Source organism: Tiliqua scincoides, chromosome 4, assembly GCF_035046505.1.
Source record: "Tiliqua scincoides isolate rTilSci1 chromosome 4, rTilSci1.hap2, whole genome shotgun sequence".
Taxonomy (NCBI): domain Eukaryota; kingdom Metazoa; phylum Chordata; class Lepidosauria; order Squamata; family Scincidae; genus Tiliqua; species Tiliqua scincoides.
This window is the reverse complement of record NC_089824.1, coordinates 125630626-125658535: the sequence shown is the minus strand read 5'-3', so window position 1 is coordinate 125658535 and position 27910 is coordinate 125630626. Positions and strand designations below refer to the sequence as shown.

At 43.3% G+C, this 27910-nt stretch overlaps 1 protein-coding gene across 3 annotated transcripts in view; it reads right to left on the bottom strand.

Annotated features, from left to right (window-relative positions):
- PTPRC (protein tyrosine phosphatase receptor type C) overlaps positions 1-25731 on the bottom strand; it is a 110123-nt gene extending 84392 nt beyond the window's left edge. For all 3 annotated transcript variants that reach the window (XM_066625340.1, XM_066625341.1, XM_066625342.1), the window contains exons 1-2: positions 25657-25731; positions 25453-25570 (exon numbers count right to left, since the gene is read on the bottom strand). In XM_066625340.1, coding sequence (XP_066481437.1) covers positions 25453-25519 — 67 coding nt within the window. In that variant the 5' untranslated portion in view covers positions 25520-25570; positions 25657-25731. The remainder of the gene's footprint in view (positions 1-25452; positions 25571-25656) is intronic.
- Between the last annotated feature and the right edge of the window lie 2179 nt (positions 25732-27910).

The following is a 27910-nucleotide window of genomic DNA, read 5'->3' as shown; positions in this document are numbered from 1 at the left end:
CACTGTGTTCAATGGGGCTTACTCCCAGGTAAGTGTGTACAGGATTGCACCCTTATTGTCTTGCACCTGAAGTATGATTGGAGGCTATATATTCATGGCCAAACCCCTCACTCTGCTTGTGGTATAACTGCTAAATTGCCTTGCGAAAGTGTCTCCAGGAAGATCAATCTGTCACTGCTACTAGTCAAACATTTCAGGCTCAAATAGCAGATCCAGAAAGTACTGGAAGGGGAGCAGACCAACAGCCATACACAGAACCAATTGATTCAATCCCAAACCATTCTGAACTCTGCCGTGCAATCCATTATGCTGTGGCAGACAAACACAAACTACATCATGTTAGACTGCAGCTGGTAGGACGATGCCTCTTGTGTGTGAATTAGTCCCAGATGGGAAAAAACTCCCTGCAAAGAGAAAACTAGCTTGTCAGGGAGAAAAGCTGAGCCAAGCCTTCTTAGTGCGTGTGTGTACACACGCCCAGGGCATTTGCTATATGGAACAGCATTCAGATATGAGATTTTCCACCCTCCCACCCCCACATCTGAAGAGATACAGTCCAGGAAAAAACTGTCTCATGGTTTTGTTCTATGTGCAGTTCAGTTCTTAATGTGCATATAAAATACTATTTCCAGGCCTGTTTGCAAGTTTGATAATATAATTGCACTTTTCTATTTCCGGTTTAATAGGAAACAGGCTAATTTTGATTCACTTGATAATGGTTCCACCCATCCATACAGATTCCTCAAGTTCCTTGGTAGGTCCATGTGACAGAATTATATCTTTGCAAATCAGTTACTTGCTGCTTACAGTTAAGCATTGTTATTTTATGATTTTATCAACAGATACAGCAACTAGCAATCACAAAGGCAACTGTTAAATGCAGTTCTTCTAAGACTTTCTTTTCATAGATACTGACTATTAGATACTGTCCACTCCATCACCTCAAGCTAGAATAGATCAAACTAGAAGCAATTCTGCCCACCTGACCAGGTGCAATTACAGTGTAATAATATTACACTTTCTGTTTTTAAAAAGATTTTCAAAACTACCACTTTGGACACATTATCATTTTATCAAACATGCCAATTGAATCTACAGAAAACATTTGAAAGAAACCTGACAAAATATCGCAAAATGGATTAAACTGCAGTGTTTGTTCATTGCACTTGCCATCAAGCAGACAACAAATAATTGTGTGACAGATTGGGTTGCAGGCTTTAATTGGTAGATTAATGAACTTGTTACTAGCTCCTGAGAAACCACCAAGGGGCTAAAAGGACAATTGGGGCAACCTCTCCCCACTTTCCCAGTAGCTAATGAAAGACCCTGTGCCCTGAGGGAAAGCATGAAAGGAGAAATCTGGACTATGGAGTTCTGTCATCAGCTCCGAGAAGCCATTAAAGACCTCAACATCACTTTTTAAATCTTCTGCAATATGTTGTAAACCATTGTGAGTGCCTTGCCAAGGAAGGAAAAATAATAAATTGGGGGAGGGGGGCATTAACTGGTGAGACCAAATTTTAATCAGTGGAACTGTGAGTTATTGTTTTTAGCCTATTTTAGATGTGTTATGAAACTTTAGGTGAGTTGTTATTTTAGGCTAAAAAGGGGTTTAGACTATTTGGTTCTTGTGCATTAAAATAATAGGAAATGGGGAAAAAAACCTTAAAATGGCCTTTCCTTTTTAGAACAAGGAGTAGCTTTTGTTTATTAAATGTAGGTTATCTTATCTTATATTTCTTTCAACACTTCTAACATGTTCTTTATTTAAAGTATTTTTTTCTGCATCTCCAGCTTAAAGACAGCATACAACACATAGAATAAAATACAGTAACAATCAAACGAATGAATCACAACAGCAAGCCACAAGAATTAAAACAGAATCAGCAATAGAATTATTCATTAAAAGCCTTATAAAGCAATAGAATCTATCACCTGTTTGAAAGCCTCCAGGAACATAATCTGGAAAATATCTTTGGAAAGGTGGTTTCAGAGGTGTGGTGCCACCATAGAAAAGGCCCTGTCTCTTTTCCCACCAACTGAACGTGTCAATGTCAGACCGGGCAGCAGGGACTGTGGCTGATTATAAGACTTGTGAGGGCAAAGATGACCCTTAAGGTAACCTAGAACCAGGGCTTTAAAGGTCAGTACCTTGAAGTGGACCCAGAAACAAGCTGGCAACCAGCATAACCTGTACAAAATAGGTGTTATGCTTTGATACAAAGCACCTATATGAATGTTTTGGTAATTTGCACATACAGTATTTTTACAACTCCAGAGGTATGTTTCTTGTAAAAAAATATGGGTGAACAATGGGCAGCCCAATCCTAACTTGCACTGGAACAGGGAGGCCATATCCAGCGCAAGGTTGGGGCCCAAAGTGGCTCAGTTTGGGGCAAGGAGAATCACTCCCCTTACCCCGGGTCTAGCTGCAGCAGCCCTAATGGGGCTACTCAAATCTGCGCCACCTTAAGGGTGGTGCAGATCCGAGCAGCTTGCAGCTGTGCCTGGCTGCCCAGACTTATATGTTGGAACATATAAGTCCTGTTCAGAAGTGTGGTAACCATGGAGAGTCTCCATAAATACAGCACCTCTGTGAGCTGGCAAGCCATGCCCCCATGCCAAAATGCCCATAGTTCTGCCTCCTCACTCTCCACAACAGAGTATCTGAAACTCCACGGAGAGAACATAAGAACAGCCCCACTGGATCAGGCCATAGGCCCATCTAGTCCAGCTTCCTCTATCTCACAGCGGCCCACCAAATGCCCCAGGGAGCACACCAGATAACAAGAGACCTCATCCTGGTGCCCTCCCTTGCATCTGGCATTCTGACATAGCCCAAATCTATGTCAATTGGATCAAGTCTACCTATGTTTTGGCATTGTTTGTAGGTGAAGTTAACAGTAAGGAGCACCAATGAAAGTGTGGAGTACAGAAGAAAAAGAAGGGAGCAGGCAAGTTTATTTTACCTGGATCAGGTAAATCAGGAGGTTGCGCATACACATCATGGCTTGTACCCCATAATGGATTTTTCCTCCAGAAACTTGTCCAATCCCCTTTTAAAGGCATCTAGGCTAGACACCATCACCACATCCTGTGGCAAGGAGTTCCACAGACCGACCACACGCTGAGTAAAGAAATATTTTCTTTTGTCTGTCCTAACCCGCCCAACACTCAATTTGAGTGGATGTCCCCTGGTTCTGGTATTATGTGAGAGTGTAAAGAGCATCTCCCTATCCACTCTGTCCATCCCCTGCATAATTTTGTATGTCTCAATCATGTCCCCCCTCAGGCGTCTCTTTTCTAGGCTGAAGAGGCCCAAACACCGCAGCCTTTCCTCATAAGGAAGGTGCCCCAGCCCCGTAATCATCTTAGTCGCTCTCTTTTGCACCTTTTCCATTTCCACTATGTCTTTTTTGAGATGCGGCGACCAGAACTGGACACAATACTCCAGGTGTGGCCTTACCATAGATTTGTACAACGGCATTATAATACTAGCCGTTTTGTTCTCAATACCCTTCCTAATGATCCCAAGCATAGAATTGGTCTTCTTCACTGCTGCCGCACATTGGGTCGACACTTTCATCGACCTGTCTACCACCACCCCAAGATCTCTCTCCTGATCTGTCACAGACAGCTCAGAACCCATCAGCCTATATCTAAAGTTTTGATTTTTTGCCCCAATGTGCATGACTTTACACTTACTGACATTGAAGCGCATCTGCCACTTTGTTGCCCATTCTGCCAGTCTGGAGAGATCCTTCTGGAGCTCCTCACAATCACTTCTGGTCTTCACCACTCGGAAAAGTTTGGTGTCGTCTGCAAACTTAGCCACTTCACTGCTCAACCCTGTCTCCAGGTCATTTATGAAGAGGTTGAAAAGCACCGGTCCCAGGACAGATCCTTGGGGCACACCGCTTTTCACCTCTCTCCATTGTGAAAATTGCCCATTGACACCCACTCTCTGCTTCCTGGCCTCCAACCAGTTCTCAATCCACGAGAGGACCTGTCCTCTAATTCCCTGACTGTGGAGTTTTTTCAGTAGTCTTTGGCGAGGGACCGTGTCAAACGCCTTCTGAAAGTCCAGATATATAATGTCCACGGGTTCTCCTGCATCCACATGCCTGTTGACCTTTTCAAAGAATTCTATAAGGTTCGTGAGGCAAGACTTACCCTTACAGAAGCCAGGCTGACTCTCCCTCAGCAAGACCTGTTCGTCTATGTGTTCTGAGATCCTATCTTTGATAGGACATCTCATTTGTCTCAAACAAAGTCTCTGTAGAGAATGCGGGGGGGGGGGGCGGTTTGAACTATAAGAACTGTGTCTATATATGGGGGGGGGGTCTTCCCAGCTTGCTCCTGGAAGTCCTGTAACTATGGAGATGCCCCATGCTTCTTAACAGGACTTCAGTTGTTTAGGGTGCAATCCTAACCCCTTATGTCAGTGCTTTCTGGCACTGGCATAGTGGTGCCAATGGGACGTGTGCTGAATCCTGCAGTTGGGTGTCACTCACAGAGGCCTCCTCAAAGCAAGGGAATGTGTGTTCTCTTTACCTCAGAGCTGCATTGTCCTTTTGTCAGTGTTGGAAAGCACTGACATAAGGGGTTAGGATTGCACCCAATGTGAATTAAACAGTTTGCCATCCAATTCTATGAGGGAAGTGATAGTTGTAAGTTTGGCTGGGATAAAAACATATACAGGGGCAGACTGAGGACCATGGAGGGTTCTCAGGATGTGGTGAAATTAAAGGACTAGGAGCACAAGAAAACTGAAGGAAGGGAGCCAAGTAAGTAAGTTTAAGAAACTCGAGGGAAGCATAGGTAAAGAATTAGGTTTGAAAATAGAAGAAGAGACAAGGAATTGAGGCAAGAAGGAATTTAATAAGAATTGAGCTGTGTTACTGATGAACTTCTGAAGAAATCTCACAGTGCTTAAGATCAGGATGGACTTAAGCTATGGAAGCTGCTCAAGAGACTGAGCAAGTGGTTCAAGAACAAGTGGTTCAAAGCAGGAACCTGAAGAAACTGTTTGTAGAGACATGCTAACAAGAGGAGTTGTCACAAAGAAAGTAAGACACAGGAAAAACTGCGCATATGGCTTAGTGACAGGAAAGATTGTATACTATTGGCAGGAAGGAAGTGGTAAGCAAGACAGGTTTACAAAGTTGAGGACTGTGGACCAGCAAGGCAACATGATACAAGGTTGCTATATGAAGCTGCTAGATCTTGACTGGGAAATTCTGCCAGTTTTTACATCCATTGTCACAGGGACTTCATGCCTGGCAGCCCAAAATGGCAGCCCCCCTCTCAAAAAAATGTCCATGGTTGAGGACTGATTTGTACATAATAATTTGATATAATGAGCTAGTTCTTTTGACACAAGCTTCTAGTAGCTCTTTAAGGTCAGAAAGGAGTGCCTTTGGGGCTTAGTGGTTACGTGGAAACATTTTTTTCCTTACCACAGGTCAGTAGACCTGAGTGACTCAGACCTGAGTGACTAACTGAAAGTCTAGTATTTATGCCATTTTTTATTTTAATAGCTATAAGCTATAAGCGTGCCCCCTTATTTGTGGAGGTTCCATTCCAGAACCCCCACCTGCAGATAGCTGAAATATGGGCAAACACCCATCCCCATTATCTGGGGGTCTGCAACCTCTGCTCCCCTCACCTCTGGAGGGGCTTCTGAGCTCAACATAGACCAGGGATGTCTGTCCCCGGTCACTTCCAGGCTCCCTGGCCACTTCCAGGCTTTGTCTAAAGACAAAGCTTTAGAGCTCAAAACCCGTGACTTAGTTTCACGGAGAAACAAGAAATGATGTTTTTAATGCCTTATAAGGCATTAGGAGGCCTAGGAAAGTCCTTAATGACGTGCGGGAGTGGAAATGTGGCAGGGGAGCCGGACTCGATCCGCGGATAACTGAATCCATGGATACAGGATCTGTGGATATGCCCCCCTGTATTTTAGATTGTTTAAGATGAGCCACCAAATTCTACCTAATGCCCCACGCCAACGGGGTGTGTGCTGCATCCTGCAGGAGAGTTTCATGCAGCAAAGGCCTCCTCAAGGTATGGGAACATTTGTTCTTTTGCCCCAGGGTAAGCTCTCACTGCCTTGCTGGGTCTACTTGTACCTGAAGCAGCAAGGCAGATCAAGGCCAGGAAGGCAGTAGGATATTGGCAGTGCTGCTGTTACTAATACTGCCCCCTTCCAGGCCTTGATCTGCCCTACTCCCTGCCCAGTCTTCTCTCCATTTCTCCCTTTAACTGCTCTGTTCCTCCCACCCCCACGTGCTCTCTACACTGACTTACGAGCACCAGGGCTCTTCCTCCATCAGTTGGCACGTGGACTTGGTGGCTCAATATTTGCGATGGCAACCAGACCACACTGAATGATGTGTCATGCTTTGGGACAACTCTAAAAGACCTTTTGCTTTGAGAATGCTAGTTCTGGCAGCATAAGGATCTCTTAAAACTGGGCCATGGGTGTATAACAGCCTAATCCTATCCCCCACCATACTATAGCTTGCAGCCGAGCCAATGGAGCTCACATCACATGCTATGGTGGAGAGGACAATCAGAAGGCCAACAAGAGGTAAGTAAGCTTTGGGTCCTATTTTGCTGGCGTATTTGGGAGCTATTTTTCTGATGAAAGGAAATGGGTGAAATGGGTTTCCTTTCCTAGGAAAGGAAATGGGTGAAATGGGTTGAAAAATGGGGGATACGATCTAGTATGTTTCTTTGCTACCAAGATCCACCCCTCCAGCCTAAAACTTTGGGATGCAATCTGAAGGATATTTTTGCTAAGCTGCCAACATCTCTCTAAAATCAATGTTTGGCATAGAAAAGTCATCAATTCACTATTGGATAATGAACTGTGACCCAGATATAATATTGATAGGTTGCTGGTTCAATATTCTGAAGAACAAGGGACTAAATGGACCTCTTGTCTATTTCTAAAGAAATGTTGATTTTTTAAAAAATTAGCGGTGCATCTTAAAATAAAGAGTGAGTTTTACAAACAGGAGAGGACCAGCTTAACAGTACACCAAACACAAACTGTGAGCTGCAAATTATTGCATAATCCCTCATGCAATTCATTTCCTCTTCAAACATTCAAGTAACACATCGACCCTGAATGAGTTATACTTTTTGCAGCCAGAATAAACTTTTAAAATGAAAGCCTTTGGAAAGGAAAATCACACTCGTCACAGTGTCCTAAGTTACTGTGCATTTATATTAGTTAGAGTAGCCTTATCATTGCAAGACTCTTGGCAATATCCTATTGCAAAACATTACAAAGGCCAACAGTTTAATTGCAGTAGAGTGCAGGAAGAAGTAAACCCCACAGTATGCTGGAGCGTATACTTCCGGTGGAAAAGCTGGAACAAGTGCTCACTGAGAGTTGGTTCTCACAAACAGGACATGAGTAGATAAACCTGTTTTTCAGTTGTGCCACTTTAGACTACAGATGGAGGCACATATAGTTTACAGCAAAATTGTATGCATGTCTACTCAAGTGTGAGAAGTACAGAAAGTGGTGTTATGTGTTTTTATTTCATTATCATGATTTTCTCCCACCTCAATCTATCAGGTATACTCTCAGGAAAGTGTTTATAGGATTGCAGCTTTAACATTCCTTTTATATTGAAAACCAAATGTCAAAAAAAAAAAAAGGGTCCAGGCAAACTGGTGAGGCTTACTGAAAGTCATGGACATCAAGGGATGGAATATGGCAGGGCATTATGAGGCCACCATGTTAAAACGTCATTATTTTTCCATGAAAATGTATAGAAAAAGAAAAATTAATAAGTCAAAACTAAGTTGACAGTGAAAACAGAAGCAAACTACATCATAACCCATACAGCAATATATAAACAGGGTCAGGAGGGCATTAGAGTTTACTCATAAAAGGTCCCACCTGGTAAATCTGACACCAGAATCCTCAGTACTAATAGTAGTGGTAACACCCAGTGTGCCATTGGGTCAGATAAGGCGTGCTGGGGAGACCCAATGCTTTGCCCCAGGGTGCCATGAAATCTGGTACCAGTACTAAGTGGGGTGCCAACAGCACAAATGCATGGTTTGTTTAGCTAAACCATGCTTTTGTGTTATTTCTGAGTCTGAGCTTTTCCACTAATCATAGTTTTCATGGAAACAGCAATTCATGATCTGAATTCATAGTGTGAAGCTGATTTCTAAACCACAGTTTCTGCTAACCCCATTTTCCAATTATGTTTGAATTCACAGAGCACTGACGGATTGTTCTATCTCAAAAAGTGTTGCACTGTAGAGAAGGAAATGAACATATGAAGTTGAATTCTGAGTCTAAACAAGGGCTGTCAAACATAAGGCCCGGGGGCCGGATGTGGCCCGCGAAAGCTTTTTATCTGGCCCTTGGGTTCACAGCTACTAAGCAGTGCTGAGGTGTCACTGATGAAAGGGTAGCCTGCATGATAATTTGGCTCTGCTAAATCTTGAAATATGATCAAGATTTGCATATTTTCTCTTCTGTCATTTGCAGCTAATGTGTTTCTAAGTGAGAAAAAAGTGCTTATTTCTGGTTATGACCTGTTTAATGACACTACTTCCTGCCTAATGACATCACTTCCGGCCCTCAGCAGGCATCATAAATGCTATTCAGCCCACTGTATAAAACGTGTTTGACATCCCTGGTCTAAAGCATGGTTTGATTATTGTACATCGGAAGCTCAAACCATGGTGCACCTCAAAGCAGGTTTCACATGTCTGAACCAAGCCGTACTGTGGATTTCTGATGCCAGTGCTGCATCTGAATTTTATACTTAGTACCACAGTGTTACAAATTTGTTCTCTCTCTTTTTCTTTTCTTTTCTTTTCTTTTTTTTTTTTTTTGGAGGTTGGGCTAATGTGGAGAGTTAGGGGTAGGGGTAATGTGAAGTCTAAGTAGGGGTAGGGCACAAAAATGTTTAGACTGAAGGATTAATAAAATTCACAAGGATTGCTGTCATCTTTGTATCTTATCAGTTGTGTCTGGCCACAACTGATGCAGACAGAAACTTATTGGAGACGTCCACTAGACCTTTCAAATAGGAAGCTGACTAGTTGTGAAAATGGGTGAAAACTGCAGGTTGGGAACAAGGCTTCACTCTATATCTGAGGGCAAGGTAGGCTTTAGCGCAATGCTATACAAGTTGATTCAAAAATAAGTTGCATTGTATTTGGTGAAGCCTACTCTCAAATAAGTGTGCATGGATTTTAGCCTTTATTACTGCTTAGCTAATTAGTGCTTAGCTGATGAACCACCTCATCAGTGGTTTTGTGCTATTCTCAAATAAAAGCTATACTGAGCACTGGCGTAGCTAGAGGGGGGTGGGGCACTAAGTTTTGCAGGGAGCCTCACCACAGAGTGCAATGGGCCCCTCCCCTTGGGAGCCATTCATCTCCATTTAGCCTCACCGCAGCGTGCAAGCGGCTCTCCCCTCCCCTTTGGAGCCATTTGGGCGGGGGGGGGCAAAACGGAGGCGAATGGCTCCCAAGGTGAGGGGGAGGTGGTGCTTGTGCACTGCGGGAGGTTCCCTGCAAAAGTTAGTGCCCCACCCTCCCTCTAGCTTCGCCAGGGATACTGAGAAAGGTCTTAAAACAATGGCTGAAGCCAACAGCCAATTCAAGTCAACTTATAGTCCAATCCTAACCTGTGCTGGCACAAGTCTGCATGGCCTGCTCTGTATCCAGTGCAGGTTAGGAGGTGGCTGGAAATCTCCTCAGTGTATTTTTCCCTTTACACTGTATTGAACCTCAGCCTGCCCTATGGGGTTTTCAGATCTGCACCAGCTATATAAGTCAATAGCTATACACAGAGGGAGAGATAAGCAGTATATAACTATAGAAGCTATATAACTGGCACAAATCAAGGAAGCCCAGTGGGTTAGGATACAGTGGAGGAGGCCTCTGCTCATCCTGCCTCCTCCTGGATCTGATCTGCCCATCATTCTGCTTTTCTCCGCCCAGAAACACCCCCTCTCCAGCTCCATGCCACTCTTCCCCCACCCCTCCACTGTCTGATGCAACCCTACTTGCACCATTCAGCCAAATGCCTGGATGCAGTGTTGCACAGTCTCTTCTCTGGGCAATGCAAATGTGCTTTACGGTATGTTTGTGACACTTTTGCCAGTGCAGCAGCCACCATGCAGCTGAGAGCACAGTTAGGACTGAGCTCTGAGTGCCAAGAGTGAGCATAAATAGACCCTTCTTGCAGGTTTTGCTATAGACCTATGGATTAATATTTGCTGAAAAAAATCAACCTTCAAATAAACTTTTTGAACCTTCAAAATTCCCTTTAAACAGTCACCTAGATCTCCTAGTTACTCTCAGAAATGACGGTGTATACTGTACAACATTTGCATATAGGAATAGATACAGATTAATCATGGGAAGGCAACAAATTGAGCATCAGCATTGTATTTTTTTCTTTGTTATTTACAAATAAAGATCTCTTGACTCTTGTAATGTTGCCTGAAGAGATGAAAATGAATTTCCTGAATTCTAATGTGAAGTTCCAAGGCCTTTGATATTTCCTGTGTTGTACTCAAAATGGATTTCTGACCCATTTTTCACTACTCAGTAAAACTGCCACCTTTGATTCTCCCTTGAAAATCAAACACTGTATGCACTTCATGAAAATTCATAAAACTAGAGTCATTCCTCATTAGAGAGAGGGGCTGGTTTATCTGAATGTCCAACACAGATAATTGTTTGACTAGACTATTGAAAGCCATTTTCGCTTTCTTTTCTGAATGATATACTTTCATTAGGAACCAACATATTTATACTACCAGTACCTCATAGTACCCTGGGGGCTGGGGATAAGAATAGGCCCTCAGTTTGGCTGTACTTGTCGTAAGAGGCAAATAAACAGCCACTGGATAGATGGGACTCGTTAGCCTGGGAAGGCAGCTCATCTGACAGAAGGAAAACTCTGATCCCAAACCTCCACTGCCTTGTGGCTACATCCAGTTATGGAAAAGGCTTCAGGAGTCAACCTCGAGGCTTCCCATTAAAGAGTCACAGTGGAAGCACATAATCAGTTCATATCATCATGTGCAGTGCTGATATCTTATATGAATATCATATTTTCTCCCCTCCTCCCTTGCCCTAGCTCATGATATGATCCTTGCCCACCTAGGACATACTGCAAGCATCACATGAAAAATATAGTTTTGTGAGTTTTCTCCCATAGATTGTCCTTACTGACATGTAAAGTACATAAACACAAAATGTCATAAAACAATAAAAAGCGAAAGTCCCCTTCTCCCGAGGAGGCAACAGCGGCTTCCCGGGGCGCACTGGACGCTGCAGCTGTCATTCTGGCGCAATGGCAGCCCTGCGTGCCGGGCAGTTCACGATTGGGCTGTTAATCTTCCTAAGCAGACACAAAATTAGTGGGTGTGTTTAATCTGCCTTATTTATAGAAGTCCATCCGATCCAGCTTTTATTGACAAAGAATTCAAATGTTTTAAAACATAAAGTCCATAGTGCCCAGCATATGTATGATAAATAAGACTGCATTTTTAGTTCTGTCATATTTATAAACATGTGCAATGTCTCCTGATTAGACAATTCTCATTCTGAAGTGGTAGTATCAATCACCTGCTAATATTACGAGAAGTGCATTGACAATCCTGACATTGTCAGGAAGATCCTGACGTTAGGAAGTCCACTAGAATGACTTCAACAGAAGCTCAGCCATTATGAAATTCTGGCTGCAGGCCACATACAAGTTGAGCTGGAATGCATGGATTTTATAATGGCTTAGAGCTTGTGAACTCAGTAAGACCTAAAGCGGAGGTCTCTGTGTGCTTTAGAGGCTTTCTGAGAGGCATTTCTGTTTTTTTGTCAAACCAGAAGTGCCTCTCCGAAGCTTCTGGGAGGTCCTCTGAGGGGGAAGGAGGTCGTGTGCAACCTCCCCATGCCTCCAAACACCTCTTGGGCACAAGCAGAAGGCACTTTCTCATGTCCAGGAGGTCCTGTGAGGCCCTCCAGACAGGGCTGGGACCTGGGGTAAATCAAATCCATGGGTCCCAAATTAATTACTTCTACTGTCAAACACAATTACCTTTTATTGGGACTTATTTATAAGAGCTGGGGGAACATACTGACTGGGGTTGCAATGCTATAAGCATGTATCTGGAAATAATACATGCTTTTTTTTTTTTTTTAGCAGGGGGAGAGTAACTGGCCCATCTCACCCCAGCAGTGTCTGTTCTAGTGGCTGTCTGCTGGTATTCATTTGCATCTTTTTAGATTGTGAGCCCTTTTGGGACAGGGAGCCATTTAGTTATTTGATTTTTCTCTGTAAACCGCTTTGTGAACTTTAAGTTGAAAAGCGGTATATAAATACTGTTGATTGTTGATTGTTGATTGATAAGTCCCACTGAACTCAGTGGGGCTTACTTCTGCACAGTTATGCATAGGATTGTAGCTTGAGCTGTGAATCAGGACATCCCCTGTTCAAATCTGCCATGAATTCTCACTAGGTTGTCTTGGGCAAAGCACTGTGCCTCAGACACAATATGTGGCTATATTTAGGCTGCAATCTTATACATACCAGCCTGGGAGTATGTCTCATTGAACACAATGGGATTGTGCTGTTAGTCACCTTACATGGTTCTTCTAAGGACAACATCAAGTATAATACATGTGAAGCATTTTGGGCACTCAGAAAACACAATAGAAACCTTATCTTTACTAAACACTACAAAATCTAACTGCAGAAATCAGTTACCCTGCTATAAAAAATTTGTCATTTTTTTCAGTTTTGAAAAGAGACTTCAGGCAGGCTTGAAACCCAGTTCTGTAGGCTTTACTCTTTCCCAAAAGTCTCTCCTGTTTTCACTGAACTACAGCAAAAACACTTGATTTTTTTTTTAACATATCCTGTACTGTATATAAGGATTAGTCAGTCACCCAAGCATGATCAGGGATACAGCAAATGTTTATTGGTTCATATTTCACTGTGAAATGTAGTAGTTGGAGGTTTCAAACAATAATACCAAAAAATCAACAAAGCAGTTACCTAGCATTTGAGGTGTCAAGGCTCACCTGGTTTGGCACTGTGATATGGAACGCGTGTATATCTTTCTCCTGCTCTTTGAGCCCATTAGAGACGAGAGAAGGGAGCAGGAGTAATTTGCTTCACTTGCATGATTTTAGCAAGGGCTGCAGACCCCCTGGCTCTAATGAGACTGCACTTCTGCCCTTTGATACATTGTCAATGTCACCCTAACAAGTATAAGTACTCATCTAACCAGTGCAAGAGCAAGCATTTTGCTTTAAATGGAAAGAGATATGACATGCTTTGAAGTTCTTATAAGAATTTGATGATTACATGGAATTGTTTCCATAGTTATATGAGATACATGTAGGATTGCTAACAGTCTGGTACACCATAAGAATGCATATACAGTACACACTTTTTAGGACGTGTGCATGCTGATTGACCAGAAATGCCATGAGGTCAGAAATTCAGCCACCAGGGTGGCCCCTGGACCCCCTACTCCCTTTGTCTACAGTTTGCTTGGAGAGAATGTGAAGGAAAATGACATCTCCCACTAAATGCTTATACAATAACAAAGGAGGAGGAGGAAGCCCAGTTTTCCAAACTCCTCTCTCAGTATTTGGCTTGGTGGTGAGAACAATTAGGTGATTAATCACTGGCCCTAGTCACCTCTTGACTGCCTATCCCCCACAATGGCATCACATGTCTGCAACTGCATGGTCCCTGTAGTACTGATCCTCTGAGAAAATGGTTGGTTTGTGATCTACATATTGAGAATGTAATCCTCACAGATTGGTTTCAGTGTAGACTCTTTTGCCTTTTATGAGGTCAAGCAAAATCTGGCAGAGCTAAGAGTATCATACTACATTTTGCTGCGCTTAAGAATCTTCAACATGGCCATTTATTCTCCATTCCTTATTTACTTTAAAACTGGTTTCACGAGCGCTACCTGTACTCAGAACCTCTATTCCAAATCACAACCCCAACCTGAAACTTTATGGTTCATATGTGTGTACCTAGAAACCTTTCTTGGTACTAGGCAAAGGTGTTCCTAACATACATTTTCCTAATATTTGCTTTGTGTTCCATCTAGCTCATTTAATGAACAGTAGTTGCTATAGGAAATATATAAAGCAGCTTTGATCTGCTGCCTTTTTCTCCTCTCCTACCAGTTGTTCAGATGTTAGTCTGACTTTTTTTCATCATTTGCCAAGTACAAATATTTCAAAAGCAATTTAAAAAATTGCTCCACAGAGGCTCCCTTTATATATATATATATATATATATATATATATATATATATATATATATATATATATATATATATATATATATATAATAATAACTTTCTCTAGAGTTGTGGGATTGTGAATGAGGAGCAAAAGGATTATAAGACTTTGAATCTACAAATAGAAACCAAGCATGCATACCAACTGAGGCCATGTTGACACCAAGGAAATAATGGCAACCACAGTATAGTAAAAGGAGAAGTACAGAAAAAAAAATGGTAGAAAAATAGCTCTTTTTTCTGTTAACATTATCTGGACTGTGGATTCACAGGTAGTTTTGAAATTCCTGGTACCCAGGGCCACAAATGGTTTTGATTTCAAAGAGAGGAGAAAATGCCTGAAAATAGATAAATGGTCTGGCAGTTCTTGAAAGACCAGCAAGCATGACCTGTTTGCAAGGCCTCTGTTTTATTGATATATTCAGTTGGAACTCAGCAGACAGCTCCACATGCTAGAAATTTATTATCCAGCTGTGCTTTACTGTTTATATCTTATGACAACCTTTTCTCTCCAGCTCTGAAAAAGCCTTTAAAGTTAATAAACAAAATGATTTTTTAAAGATATGGAAATATACAAGAAGCACAGGAAATCTGTCTGAATTGCCTTCCCTCGCACCCTCCCTGCAATGCTAAAAAGTCATAGATATAGGAAAAGCGGCATTCACAATTGTACAAGTATTTTTTTAAAAACTGATATTTTTAGAGGCAACTCAGTTTTTCATTATTTCAGAGTCCTGCACCACTGCATATTCAGATCCACCTGTGACTTTGGCACTGAAAACCATATATAAAGAGAGAGAGAGAGAGAGAGAGAGAGAGAGAGAGAGAGAAATCGCCTTCCCATCCAGTCTCACCACCTCTCAACCCAGTTATGAGCCATTTCCCTGATTTTAAAGAAATAATATGCTGACAACCAACACAATCCAGCCACACGTCACTCACATTAATACAATCTTGACAGTTTACTGTCTAATTCTATGCCTAGTTATGGAACTGAAACAGCTTTGCTTGCCCTGGCTGACGACCTAAACTGGAAGCTGAACAGGGGAAGTTGTGTTCCTGTTTGTTTTGCAGACTTCTCAGGGGCATTTGATGCAATCAACCACAGTATCCTTCTGGACTGTCTGACAGGAATAGGGTTGGGACACAGCTTGGCGCTGGCTCTGCGCCTGTTTGCCAGGCAGGTATCAGAAGGTAGTGTTGGAATGCTGCTCGACCCCTTGGCCACTGGTCTGTGGAGTCCCTCAGGATTCCATCATGTTTCTTGTGCTATTCACATCTATATGATGCTGCAGGAACATCAGCAATATGCAGATGATACCCAGTCATACCTCTCATTTCCATCTGGCATCAAGGAGACTGCAAAAGGTCTTAATGCAGTGCCTGGCACATGCCTGGTCTTGTCTGATCTTGAAAGCTAAGCAAGGTCAGGCCTGGTTAGTACTTGGATGGGAGACCACCTGGGAATACCGGGTGCTGTAGGCTTATACCATAGTCTTTCGAGACTGAAGGTTGCCAACCAGCAGCTGTGAAGGACTGGATGCAGTTAATAAAGTGAAAGCCAGAAAAGACAGAGGTGCTGTTAATCAGTATGCAAAACTGATTCTAAGATTGGTTTACAGCCTTTTCTGGATGAGGTTGCACTCCCCTTGAAGGATCATGCTATAAGAACATCAGAACAGCCCCGCTGGATCAGGCCATAGGCCCATCTAATCCAGCTTCTTGTATCTCACAGTGGCCCACCAAATGCCCCTAATGCTCGTAGCCTAAAAGCGCTCCTGGACTTGACTTTGCTTCTGGAGTTGTAGGTGGTCCTTTATGGCAGTATAAAAACTGGGCCGCCGTCATGGGCATCTGGGCCCACAAATGGGCAGCAGCAAGGCACACACAGAAGAAGCTATGGAGGCTTACATTGGCACCTGTAAGTTGGCGGTGGAGGCATGTCATGAGCGGAGGGAGAGGGCAGAAGGAGGGGAAGGGTGGAATATGCTATATAAATAATGCTTAAACATGCAAGCCATATAACACGGTACAGTAAAGGGGAAGGAAATTCTGCTTGACTTCCTGTTCCTCGCCTCCACCCTGCCTCCATCAGCTCTCTCAAGTAACTACCATTCTGATTTAGAGGGCTATTCACTATTGAATCCAAACATAAAAGCAAAATTGGGTCCACTTGCCTTCCTTAAAATAACTCTTTAATGTTTTTCAAGCATCTGTTTTTCTCAATGTTCCATATTGGTTTGTGGCCATCGCTTCCACTTCTGATAGATTGGGAACACCAAAAAATAATATGAAAAATCCTTCTTGAGCCGCATAGGATCATATTGAGGCACCAGATTAAAATTCATTCTATAATAGCATACGTAAAGGTAGCCAGCTCATATTTTTTAAATTGTATTTTCAAAATATTCTTAAATTTTAAATATTTAAAAAGTGTAGCAACATGTAAGTAATATGTAATAAGAAAAAATGATGAGGAGTGAAACAAGGCAGAATGAGCTGAGATAATGAGCAAAATTTATTATTTAATTTAATGGCAACCAATGGAAAATTATTCTCATGTAAACAGTATAACGAGGAGGGCACATGTTCAAGGTCAGAACCATGGTAGGGACACTGTTCTAAAGCCCCCTAACCTTCCAACTTCCCGATTGCCCATCAACCCCTATGCACTATGTCCAGGTTCCGGCTGGGCACCCAGCTGGTCAGAGGCATCCCAGGGGGAAGCATTTTCCCTCCTGGCTGGCAGCCCTTCCAACAAGTCCACAGAGCCCCTGCAACAGGACCTACAGCCTAGGGAGGCTGCGCACAGCAAAACAGCTGCAGCTGGAGCCGAGACTTTGGAAGAGAGCAGTGACGTGGGCAGAATACATGGAGGAATAGAGACACCGAGGGAGCAAGGGGGTAAAGGGGGGCAGGATCATCTGACAGATCTTATCACACCAGGGAGGGAGGGAGGTGCAGGTCCAGAGGGGGCCGCAAACCCTTTATAAGGTGGGAACAGGCCAGGGATGAAGATCAGTGGTGGTGTGGCTGGTGAGGAAGCTGGCTGGCCTGTGAGCCTACAAGGAGCCACAAGCAGGGAGAAGGATAACGGTGAAGCTTATCCCCTTCCTCCATAGCCTGTCTGAGGTCTATTGCTCTGGACCTGCAAAGGGGAAGCTGCCCCCATTGCCTGGCAATGCCGTGACCTCTTGTGGACCTCATTGAGCCTCAGGTGCAATTACACATTTCTCATAATATGTCATTTGGCCCTGAACCCGCAACCTGGCAAAGAGACCGAAATGAGGTAGTGGCAGGCCTGAGAAGGGGAGGGCAAAATCCAAGGGGCCCAGGCTTCCAGGAGGCCCAGGCCATGACAAAACAAACTATACTGTACCAAAGCAATTTATTTCAAAATAAATTTAAGTACCCCAATCTTGGTTTATCCAGGGATGTATTTCCACTACAGCTTTCATCCATTTCTAATGAACTTCTATAACCCAAAGCATGCTGTAGTTTGTTCATAGCTCTAACAGCTCTCCGATTCCTTTACAAACTACCCCAATACATTGGGAGAGAGAAGTGCATTCAAAGTGGATTAAAGCTGTAGTGGAAACATAGCCCAGGTCTTCTGAATTCAAACATGGGAAAGTGACACCTTCAGACCAGAACTACTAGCTCCAAGTAGTAGGTCACCCAGTTCAGAACCCAGAAATTCAGTTCAGTTCACTGAATTTCTAGACCCCAGTAGTCAACTCCACCCCTTCTTCTAGTTTAATGTGTGTCCAGAACACATGGCACTGAACATAAGAACAGCCCCACTTGATCAGGCATAGGCCCATCTAGTCCAGCTTCCTGTATGTCACAGCGGCCCACCAAATGCCCCAGGGAGCACACCAGATAACAAGATACCTGCATCCTGGTGCCCTCCCTTGCACTGGCATTCTGACATAGCCCAAATCTATGTCAATTGGATCAAGTCTACCTATGTTTTGGCATTGTTTGTAGGTGAAGTTAACAGTAAGGAGCACCAATGAAAGTGTGGAGTACAGAAGAAAAAGAAGGGAGCAGGCAAGTTTATTTTACCTGGGCTTTGTTTCAAAATCATCACTTAGTAATGAGGAAAGATAGTGAAAGCCAGTGCTTGGATGCCTGTGCATTATTAGAGGAAGAAAAAGCAAACGAGGAGCACTTTGCTGAGGCAGAAGAAATGCAGTAGCAATAATCAAAGTAAGGAAATTATCCCATTCTGATAAATGTTTTCATTTAGTCTCATTCTTACTCATGCTAAGCTAAAACTGTCAATTAAAAACTTGTTTTTATGATGTAGTAACATCTGGTTTGTAGGAAGATTTAGGAAGCGGGAGTCTAATCAGGCATCTTGCCCCCAAGCCAATGCCAGCTCTCAGTGGCCCTGGGGAGTGACTCATATAATTTGCTGTACGTATGGATCAGCTAGGGCAGGCACGTCAAACTCAGTTCATACAGTGGACGGAATAGCATTCATGATGCCTGCTGAGGGCTGGAAGTGATGTCATTAGGCTGGAAGTGATGTCATTAAGCAGGTCATTAAACAGGTCACAACCAGAAATAAGCACTTTTTCTCACTTAGGAACTCATTATCTGCAAATGACAGAAGATAAAATATACAAAACTTGATCATATTTCAAGATATGAGAGAGCCTAGTTATGCTAGCTGCCCTTTCAGCAGTGACACCTCAGCACTGCTCAGCAGCTGAGAACCCGAGGGCCAGATAAAAAGCTTCTGCGGGCCACATCTGGTCTCCAGGCCTTATGTTTGACACCCCTGAGCTAGGATAATTAACCACCACTTGAAATGCTTTAAAACAAATCTGTGCAAGTGCTTAGCAAAAGCTGTGAGCATAACTTTGAAAGAGTAAAAACCCATAAATGCACCCACAAGCACTGAGCAGCAGATTCGCCTACTGTAAGAGCAAACACTAGGGTACAATGCTCCCTTCAAAAATGGCAACCACGAGAAGCTACCTTATTCCCTACTTCCCAGTTGTGAAATAATTTAATGCCGTCTCTGTGTTAGAAAATTCTCTAAATCTTGGTAGCCCTTAGGATTTCTATGGCAACAATTGGTTAGGCTAGCACAGGCCCTAGGCATCTACCCCATGAAGATAAAAGCGATAAAAACTGGTCTTTTGAAGACAACTATTGTCGTACACCCTCCCTTCCAACCCCTTTCCCTGCGTTCTCTGTTAGATGCTGCATAAAGTCACAATAGAAGTGAGCGCAGAGACAGATGCTGGCCTACCCTTTCTAAACAAAATGGAACAGCAGGCAACTGTAGAAAGTCAGTTTTGAAAATGAAAAACAGGCAAGGAAATGTACCGAGCATAATCTTGTTATTTTGCCTTTAAGGTGCCTTATCTACTTGTTTTCACATCCTCTACAAGTTACCTATGCTCGATTCTTGACAGCTATTTGGACAATAAAATGAAGATGGAGCAACATTCTAAGGCTGCAATCCTATGCATGCCTTCCCAGGAGTAAGCCCCATTGAATATAATGGGACTTGCATCTCAGTAGACATGCCTCAGATTGCAGTGTCAATTAGCTAACATCTTGATTTGGGATATTCACTTGTGCCAATTTTCCAGAATAAATCCACTACTATAGTTGCACAGGTGCCAAAAAGGGCCTCTGAGAGGCATTTTATCAGGGGGTCCCTTCTGAAAGGGGAGGGGCAAAACAGGGCAGGGGGAGGACCAGCACAGGGGCAGGAAGGGGTCAAAACAGAGCAAGGGCAGAAACAGCTGGAAAGGTCTCTGGAACCCAGGTCTACTGAGCTTCCTGTCGCACAGCCCAAATCTACTCGCCTGGTATGCCTCACCTCCCAGTTGGCCCAGCTGCCATCTTTTGCTCTCCATGAAGCCAGCTGAGAGCACAGGAAATTTATGGGGCCCTCCTTTGGCTACTGAGCCCCTTTTTTGACTCCGGGCCTAGGTACAATTTACCTCCTGCACTACCCTTTCATGGGCCCTGGTGCCACACTCTTAATGATGCATATATAATTATCAAATAGAAAGGATTACTTTTTGAATGGATGTTGGTTGAGCTGTTGTTTTATATTTATAGCGCAATTCTATCTTGCGCTGGAACAGGCAGGTCAGGAGGCCTGTGCTGTATCCAGTGCAAGATAGGGGCCCAAAGTGGCTCAGCCAGAGGTAAGGGGAACTCTTCCCCTTACCCCTGGGTAAGCCACCGCAGCTCCAATGGGTCTCCTCGGACTTGCGCCACCTCTGGAGGTGGCATAAGTCTGAGGAGAGCGGAGCGGCTTGGATCCACTCTGCACTGCTCGGGAACGGGAGCTAGGATCCAGCATATCTGCCGGGTCCTAGCCCTGCCTCCTGCTCCCCGCCCACCCTCAGTCAGGACTGCCCTCCCCCTGCCCTCTCCTGTCCCAGAATGTCTCCCTCCCACCTTCTCCCCACCCACCCCAGACCCTTGCGTCAGCCAAGCTCGGCTGACACAAGCCTCCCTGATCATGTTGGCACGGAGGCTGGATTCAGCCTCTGCGGGCTGGTGCGTGTCACTTTATGGCACGTTTGTGGTCCTCCTGGGCCGGCACAAGGGACTTGCGCCGGTCCAAAGGCAAGTTAGGATTGCACTCTTAGGCCTATTCACATGCTTAAATCAGGAAATCCAAAAACTACTGCAAAGAATAGTTTCAGAAAAATAACCACCATTGCTGCAAATTTAGGCATAAAACTGTTGTTCTAGATATCCACACTAAAGGGACAAATACCGTTCTTTTCCTCTCATTGATTAGTTTGTATATTTTTTTATCGTGTTTGAAATCACAGAATGATTCAAAGTCAGCTGTGGTTGATTGTACTGCAGTAGCTGCAAACCTTGATGGCTCTTTCACACATTCTCGCTTCAAGAGCCCTCCCCCAGTTCCTGGATTCCGGTTACCTCAGCAAAGGCAGTGTCAGGACATGTTCCTTGATACAATATGTTCCACTCCCCACCACTGCAGTCTTGAGGGTTGGTAGTTTCAAAATGACTTCGCAAACTTAGTAGTTAAATGCAGACAACTGGGTACTGGGAAAAGGTGCTAAGAAGGTGAAAATGTCCAGGGAGGTCTGAGATTTTATAACAGTCCAACACTTTTCTTTCATATATTTTCTGAGAAGCTGTGATAGTATGCCCTAACTTTTGGTAGGTATTGCTCTGATAAATACCAGAATTTCTGTAGGCCAGTGGTTCCCAAACTGTTTAGAGGCCCTAGGGTAGCCATTTTCAACTACTGTGCTGTGGCACACTGGTGCACCATGAATGGTCTGCAGGTGTGCCACAGGAGTTTGGGGGGAGGGTCATTTATTAGTAGGGCCATTGGGGGATGTGGGCCCCCTACCAACAGCATGGTGTGCCTTGTCAATTGTCAGAAAACCGATGGTGTGCCTTGACAATTTTAATACCTTGTCAGTGTGCCATGAGACGGAAATGGTTAAAAATCACTGCCTAGAGCAGCCATTTTCAACCAGTATGCCATGGAACATTGGTGCACCACAAATGGTCTATGGGTTTGCTGTAGGAGGGTAATTTATTAGTAGGGCAAATGGGGACAAGAACCCCCCCCTCACCGGAAGCCTGGTGTACCTTGTCAATTTTAAAACTGATTGTGTACCTTGTCAATTTTAGCATCTTGTCAGTGTGCCATGAGATGAAAACTTTTGAAAATCTTTGGCCAAGATTTCTCCCCCCCCCCCCCAAGTAACAGCTTGTTTTAACCATTTCTGCAAAGTTTTGCCAACCACTAAAAATTGCTGGGTTCCCTGACCCACAGTTTGGGAACCACTACTGTAGGCCACTGCTTTTCAAAATGGCAGCAAACCACTAAGTTAGGATCGTATTTCACTAGCAGAATAGAAAGCACAAATATGTTGCATGCAAATGAGGGGCAACACTCCAACAGCAGTAGAAGTAGGAAAAGAGGCAAGGTCCAACAAGGTGCAGAATATGTGCAACCTGTTAAGAAAATATAATACTGTATTTCCATATCAGGAAACCTGGACCTGCCACTTCCCTACTGCAAAGCAGGGACAGGCACAATTCGTAGAGCAGGAGAAGCAAAATAGTGATTAACCCAGGGTGTCAAACATAAGGCCCAGGGCCGGATGTGGCCCGTGGAAGCTTTTCATCCAGCCCTCAGGCTCTCAGCTGCTGAGCAGTGCTGAGGTGTTACTGCTGAAAGGGCAGCCAACATGAAAATTGGTCTCTCCCATATCTTGAAATATGCTAAACATTTGTGTATTTTCTCTTCTGTTATTTGCAGCTAATGAGTTCCTAAGAAAAAAGTGCTTATTTTTGGTTATGACCTATTTAATGACATCACTTCCTGCCTAATGACATCACTTCCGGCCCTCAGCAGGCATCATGAATTCTATTCAGCCCTCTGTATGAAACGAGTTTGACATCCCTGGATTAACCCTTTCCCTGCCTACTGCTTTTCCTTGTTTCCTGGATGCCTTACCCTCAAGCCTGGATTCCCAGATACATTTTTACTTCAGCAAATGGAGAAAAGAGACCAGTGGGGAAAAGAAACCCCTCCTTCCTACTTCTGCCTGGAAAACTCCTGTTTGCATAGAAGAACCTGTTTGCAGGAGAACCTAAGATTCCACACAAAAGTTTACCACTAAGTGTATAGTTTAGCTCCAAGGCAGGAGTGAAGTGGGACAGTGACAGGCCATATGCAGAACACCAAAAACAAGGGAGCAGCATCACAAAGTGAAAAAATCCAACAGAATCTCTCAGGGTGCAGGAGACCATTTATTGGAGAAATCAAGTCCCAATGAACTTGAAAATGGTGGGGGATAGGACATCAAGGGATAGGACAGCGATAGGACAGAAGTAATTTAGGAATCGAACTCTCAAAACTGCCCTGCAAGACTCTCCTTTTCCTTCCAGAGAGCTACCATTATCTAAGAATTCTATCCTGCCCTGATGAAGAGCCACCAGCTCAAAACACATTGGAACCATTAGTGGTAAAAGTTTCTGGTTTTGAAAGTTTCTGGTTTTGTTTTTTCCTTTACGTAGAAAGCACCATGAGCTGTAGATGATCTGGTGGTGTGGATGACTCAGGCAGGTGGGGAATAAGCAATGTGCAGGAGTTGGGGGCATACATCCTGTGAGGGTTTTAGGTTGATGTGGCTCCCAAAGGTGGGAGGTCATCATTTCATAATGTGAAAAACACTGCACTAGACCTGCCATTAATTACAAAAGTGGTGTGATGATTGGGCTCAACTCTTGTTCCGTCCCTCATCTGTTTCCCTTAAGAAAAGTCTCAGCCTAAGATTTAATAGAAAAGAGGCTTCCCTGAGACACTTTGAAATCAATGGTTTTGCAGAATTACTGCATGGTCCAGTTGTTTTGTGGATTCACTGTCTTCTTTGTCTGGGTCCAGCCAGGACAATTGCCCTGGACTGCTCATATGCTGACATTGACATACCCCAGTTGAATAGGCAGTCCAAGTTCACCTGACCAGATCAGAACGCAGGTAGGGATGTCCAGAGGGTCGTAAACTTCCCAAACAGAGGGACCAATGACATCATCAGCCCTAGTTTTCTTAAGATCCAGCTCAAGGCTTCTTAGGTGTGACCTAACTTAGTTTCCTCAGAAAAAGCATTTGTGTGTGTGACCAACATGCACATGCCTTCTGGGGATCAGGGTGGTGTGATTGGCTCTTCAACATGACTTAGGTCCCAGTCCTATCCAATTTTCCAGTGCTTATGCAGCTGCAATGTAGCCCCAAGGTAAGGGAACAAACATTCCCTTACATTGAGGAGGCCTCTGTGACGGCCCCTCCGCAACAGCATGCAGTGCATGTCCCATTGGCCACGGCTGCAACCGCGCTGGAAAGTTGGGTAGGATTGGACCCTTAGTTATGGAACAGAAAGATTTAGATGGAATAATTTTGCTTTATAAATTGACCTGTAATCACCAACATGTGTGCTTTGGTTTTGGCAAGGGGCAGATCTGGGAGAAAATCAACACCAGGCCCTCCACCCAATCACCACAGGTGGTGCTCAGTAAGTCTAGTTCATTCTGGACAGGTATAATTATACCTATAATGTGATTATATAAAATAAACACAACATTTAAAAATCACACTTTAGTGCGATAGGGCTTGAAATATGAGGAACTAGATACAGGATCTGAGATCAGGGAGTGGCTCAAAAGTTAATGGAGAAGTCTATTTTAAAGGTGAAAAAATTCCTCCAGTTGTAATGTTACTGCTTAAATAAACTTGAGGAAGCAATAACAGAGAAAATTCCATAGAAAAAATTGCAACACAATTCTATTGGATATTTATAAGAAATTATTAAAAAGAAGGGAAATAAGGAAAATTATGGCTGCAATTCTAAGCATTTTTAATAATGAAATCAGCTTAAAATCTAGACATGTTTAGGTACTGCTTGGTCTTTGAAAAAAATTCTAAAGAAATTAAGAAATAGATTCAAAGGAAACTCTTGCACACTGCTTTCAAAAGTAATGTTGTATTTGTCATATTGTGAGTACAGTATTTTGTTAATACAAACAACCAAACTATTGCATGCACAAATGCAGAGAAGCTTTCCCACTCAACTAACACCAGATATATGTAGGACAATTTATGGCAACCAACAACCTAATTGCATGGTGCAGATTACAGATGAACAAATTACCTTGGGATGAGGGTGTTTCCGAGGAGGTAAGCCAGTTGTCTGCATTTAACTACTGACTTTGAGAATATTTATGAAATGACCAACCCTCAAGAAATTCTTTCTACATTGATTTGTGTACTCCAGAATGCCTGAGGGCGAGGATTCTGGGGGCACACTCTAGGGTGCTCTCTATTCATGTGGGGTGCTAGACAGGTCTGATGATCTACCCCACCCAAATTGGGAGTATGGCATAGAATGTGTCCTACACATTGCTGTTCTCCAGTCTACCATATTCTCATTATGGTACTCTTAAGCGGCTCTTAAGAAGCTCTTGGCTTCTTAAAAACACAGTATGAGAAAAAGAGATTTTTAGACATAATCATTTGACTTTTTAAAGATTCAAGATGCCTTCTGTTTCGAGAAGAGCATTCAGTGGTACCCAAAGGAATGAATCAGAGACTGCTACCTACCTTCAGCCGCAGCAACCATGTTGACAAGGGCCAAGCCAAATGCCAAGAGTTTAAGCCACAAAAACATGGTTATATCCACGTGTCAGGTGTATCCTTACAAAACAGCATATGTGCCTGTCTATGGAAAGCAAAACAATTATTATCTCTCTGTGTAAAAAGTCTTGTAAAAGTCCAAATCATATGCAAAATATGCTAGGCACATACATTGCCGTGCGTCCTTATCATGCAGAGAGCAGCTTCCTCTGACACCCAAAGGCTAACCACTCGCTGTCACACTGTATACCAAAGTGATGTCATAGACGATTGTATCCACTTCTCTAAAAACACAGTTTTTTTCTTGGTTCAGTTTCCAGGAAGTCAGGAGGGTTTCTCATAAGTTGCTGTAGCAGCTTTGCTTCGACTTCCTAGTTCAAGCCAATAACTTGAAAATTCTGAAGAACTGAGGAGCATTCACTCTCAAATCTTGAAATGGTTCATCTGCACACTGCTTTGGAGAAGACAAAAATTCAAACACCTACATTTCTAAACAGGAAGAGAATGCAAACTTTTCCATAAAGCTGAGAATATAGTCTGTTAGGATGTCTAGGATGTCTAGTCTGTTAGGATGTGACAACAGGAGATAATCTAATAATGCTTAAGAGACTCATAGGCTAAAACAGACCGGGACTAAACACAGGCATCTTCAGCTTTGATTTAGGGAGTGATCTCTTCTAGTGCGGGTGCAGCACAGGAAGTGGCGTAGCTAAGGGGGTGCAGGGGATAGCAGCTGCACCGGGCAACAAGCTTTAGGGGGGCAACAAGCTGAGCTTGACACTAGTGGCCAAAACTGTGAGAAAAATTGGTAAGTACAAATAATACCATCATGTTATATATCATTGGAAAGGTAATCAAATGGGGAATGCAATGCAACAAACCCCATTGGAATATCTGTATTCTAGCAAAAGTTATGGCCAATTAACAAGAAAATGAAAACACAACTGCCTTATGGAACAAAAAGTGGATTTCTGTAACTCAAAACTGATCTGTGAGACTGATTGTTCTGAGAGCCAATGAGATGTTAATATGGTACAGCATTGAATAAGGTGTTAATATGAATCAGCTCTCATTCCCATGTATCATAATACAGTCACCCCTGCTGAGTAAAGAGACACTTTTTAAGTGGGGCTCCTCTTATATTTAGCAGGGGGAGAATAACTGCCCCTCTACGGTCCCAGCACAGTGTCTCTAACCAATAAGGGACATACTTTGTATTTATTTGTTTAATTAATTAAATTTAATTTTGTTGTGGAAGGGGGAGCTACAAAATCTTCTTTGATCCCAGGTAGCAGATAGATGCCTTAGCTTTGCCACTGGTTGGGGAGAAGCAGCAGAGCAAGTGGGTAGCAAGCTTCTGGGGGGAGGAGGCATGTTTTCCCTCGATTTTAAAAACCCAGGCGTGACATTACTTTCAGTTATGACATCACTTCTGGGGCAACATTTGGAGCTTGGCACCCGGCTACACAATCATTAGCTATGCCACTGAGCACAGGCATAGGGAAAAAGATCATTATGTCATGTTCCCCTTCCCTAGGCAACATGCACACAATTGGCTGGCCATTACCGGAATTTGGAAGTCTCCCATTTTTCCTCTCCAGTGCTCCCTTGTGGCTTGGTGCAATGAAAGTTACTTACCACAAATCACTGTGCATGTTCACTGGAAGGTAAGTGCCTGTGAGTTCAGTGGAGCTCAGTCCCATATAAATGATGATGGATTCTTGGAAGTTGAGTAACTTCTCCTTTCACTGTGCTAAGAAGGAGAGCTTGATGGGGATATAGGTGAGCACATACATACATTCTCAATATCTAGAATGACCTAGAATGTTGACTGCACATATGCTGAAGGAAGGAGAAGGAAGCAGAACTCTATAGAGCCATATAGCAATATCTCCAGGTATGGGTGCTGCATATGTTCAGAATAATGTCTTCCTTCCTTCATTACACCACCCTTTCTAGTGCCTGGCTCTTGAAACTGTCACTGTCTTGAAACTATCACATTTTTGAAACAAATGTTTTTCAACCCTGGACTTAAAGAAGAAAATACAGACAATGTCACAAATGAGCTATAATAAAAACCAGAGTCACTTTGCAACAGGTGGGGGGCAGATGTCTAAATCCTTAGGTAGGTTTGTGATGGAAAGACACAGGAGGTGAGACTTGATTTGGAAAACTGTACAGAACCAGAATGTCTGTGGTCTCGCATCCTAAGGTCGATTACACCAAATCAAATGACATCTCTGCCATAGCTTAGCAACTTGCAAACACTGAGATTTTGTAATATGCCCACAGTATAGTCTATTCATATTAATGAATCCTTTGATCATAAGCCATCTCCTCCTCCATGCCCTGCCCATCAGATGGCTCACTCAACTAGGTTGAAAACTGACCCCTCAGTACTGGTGGCAGTGATAGCCCAAATGCA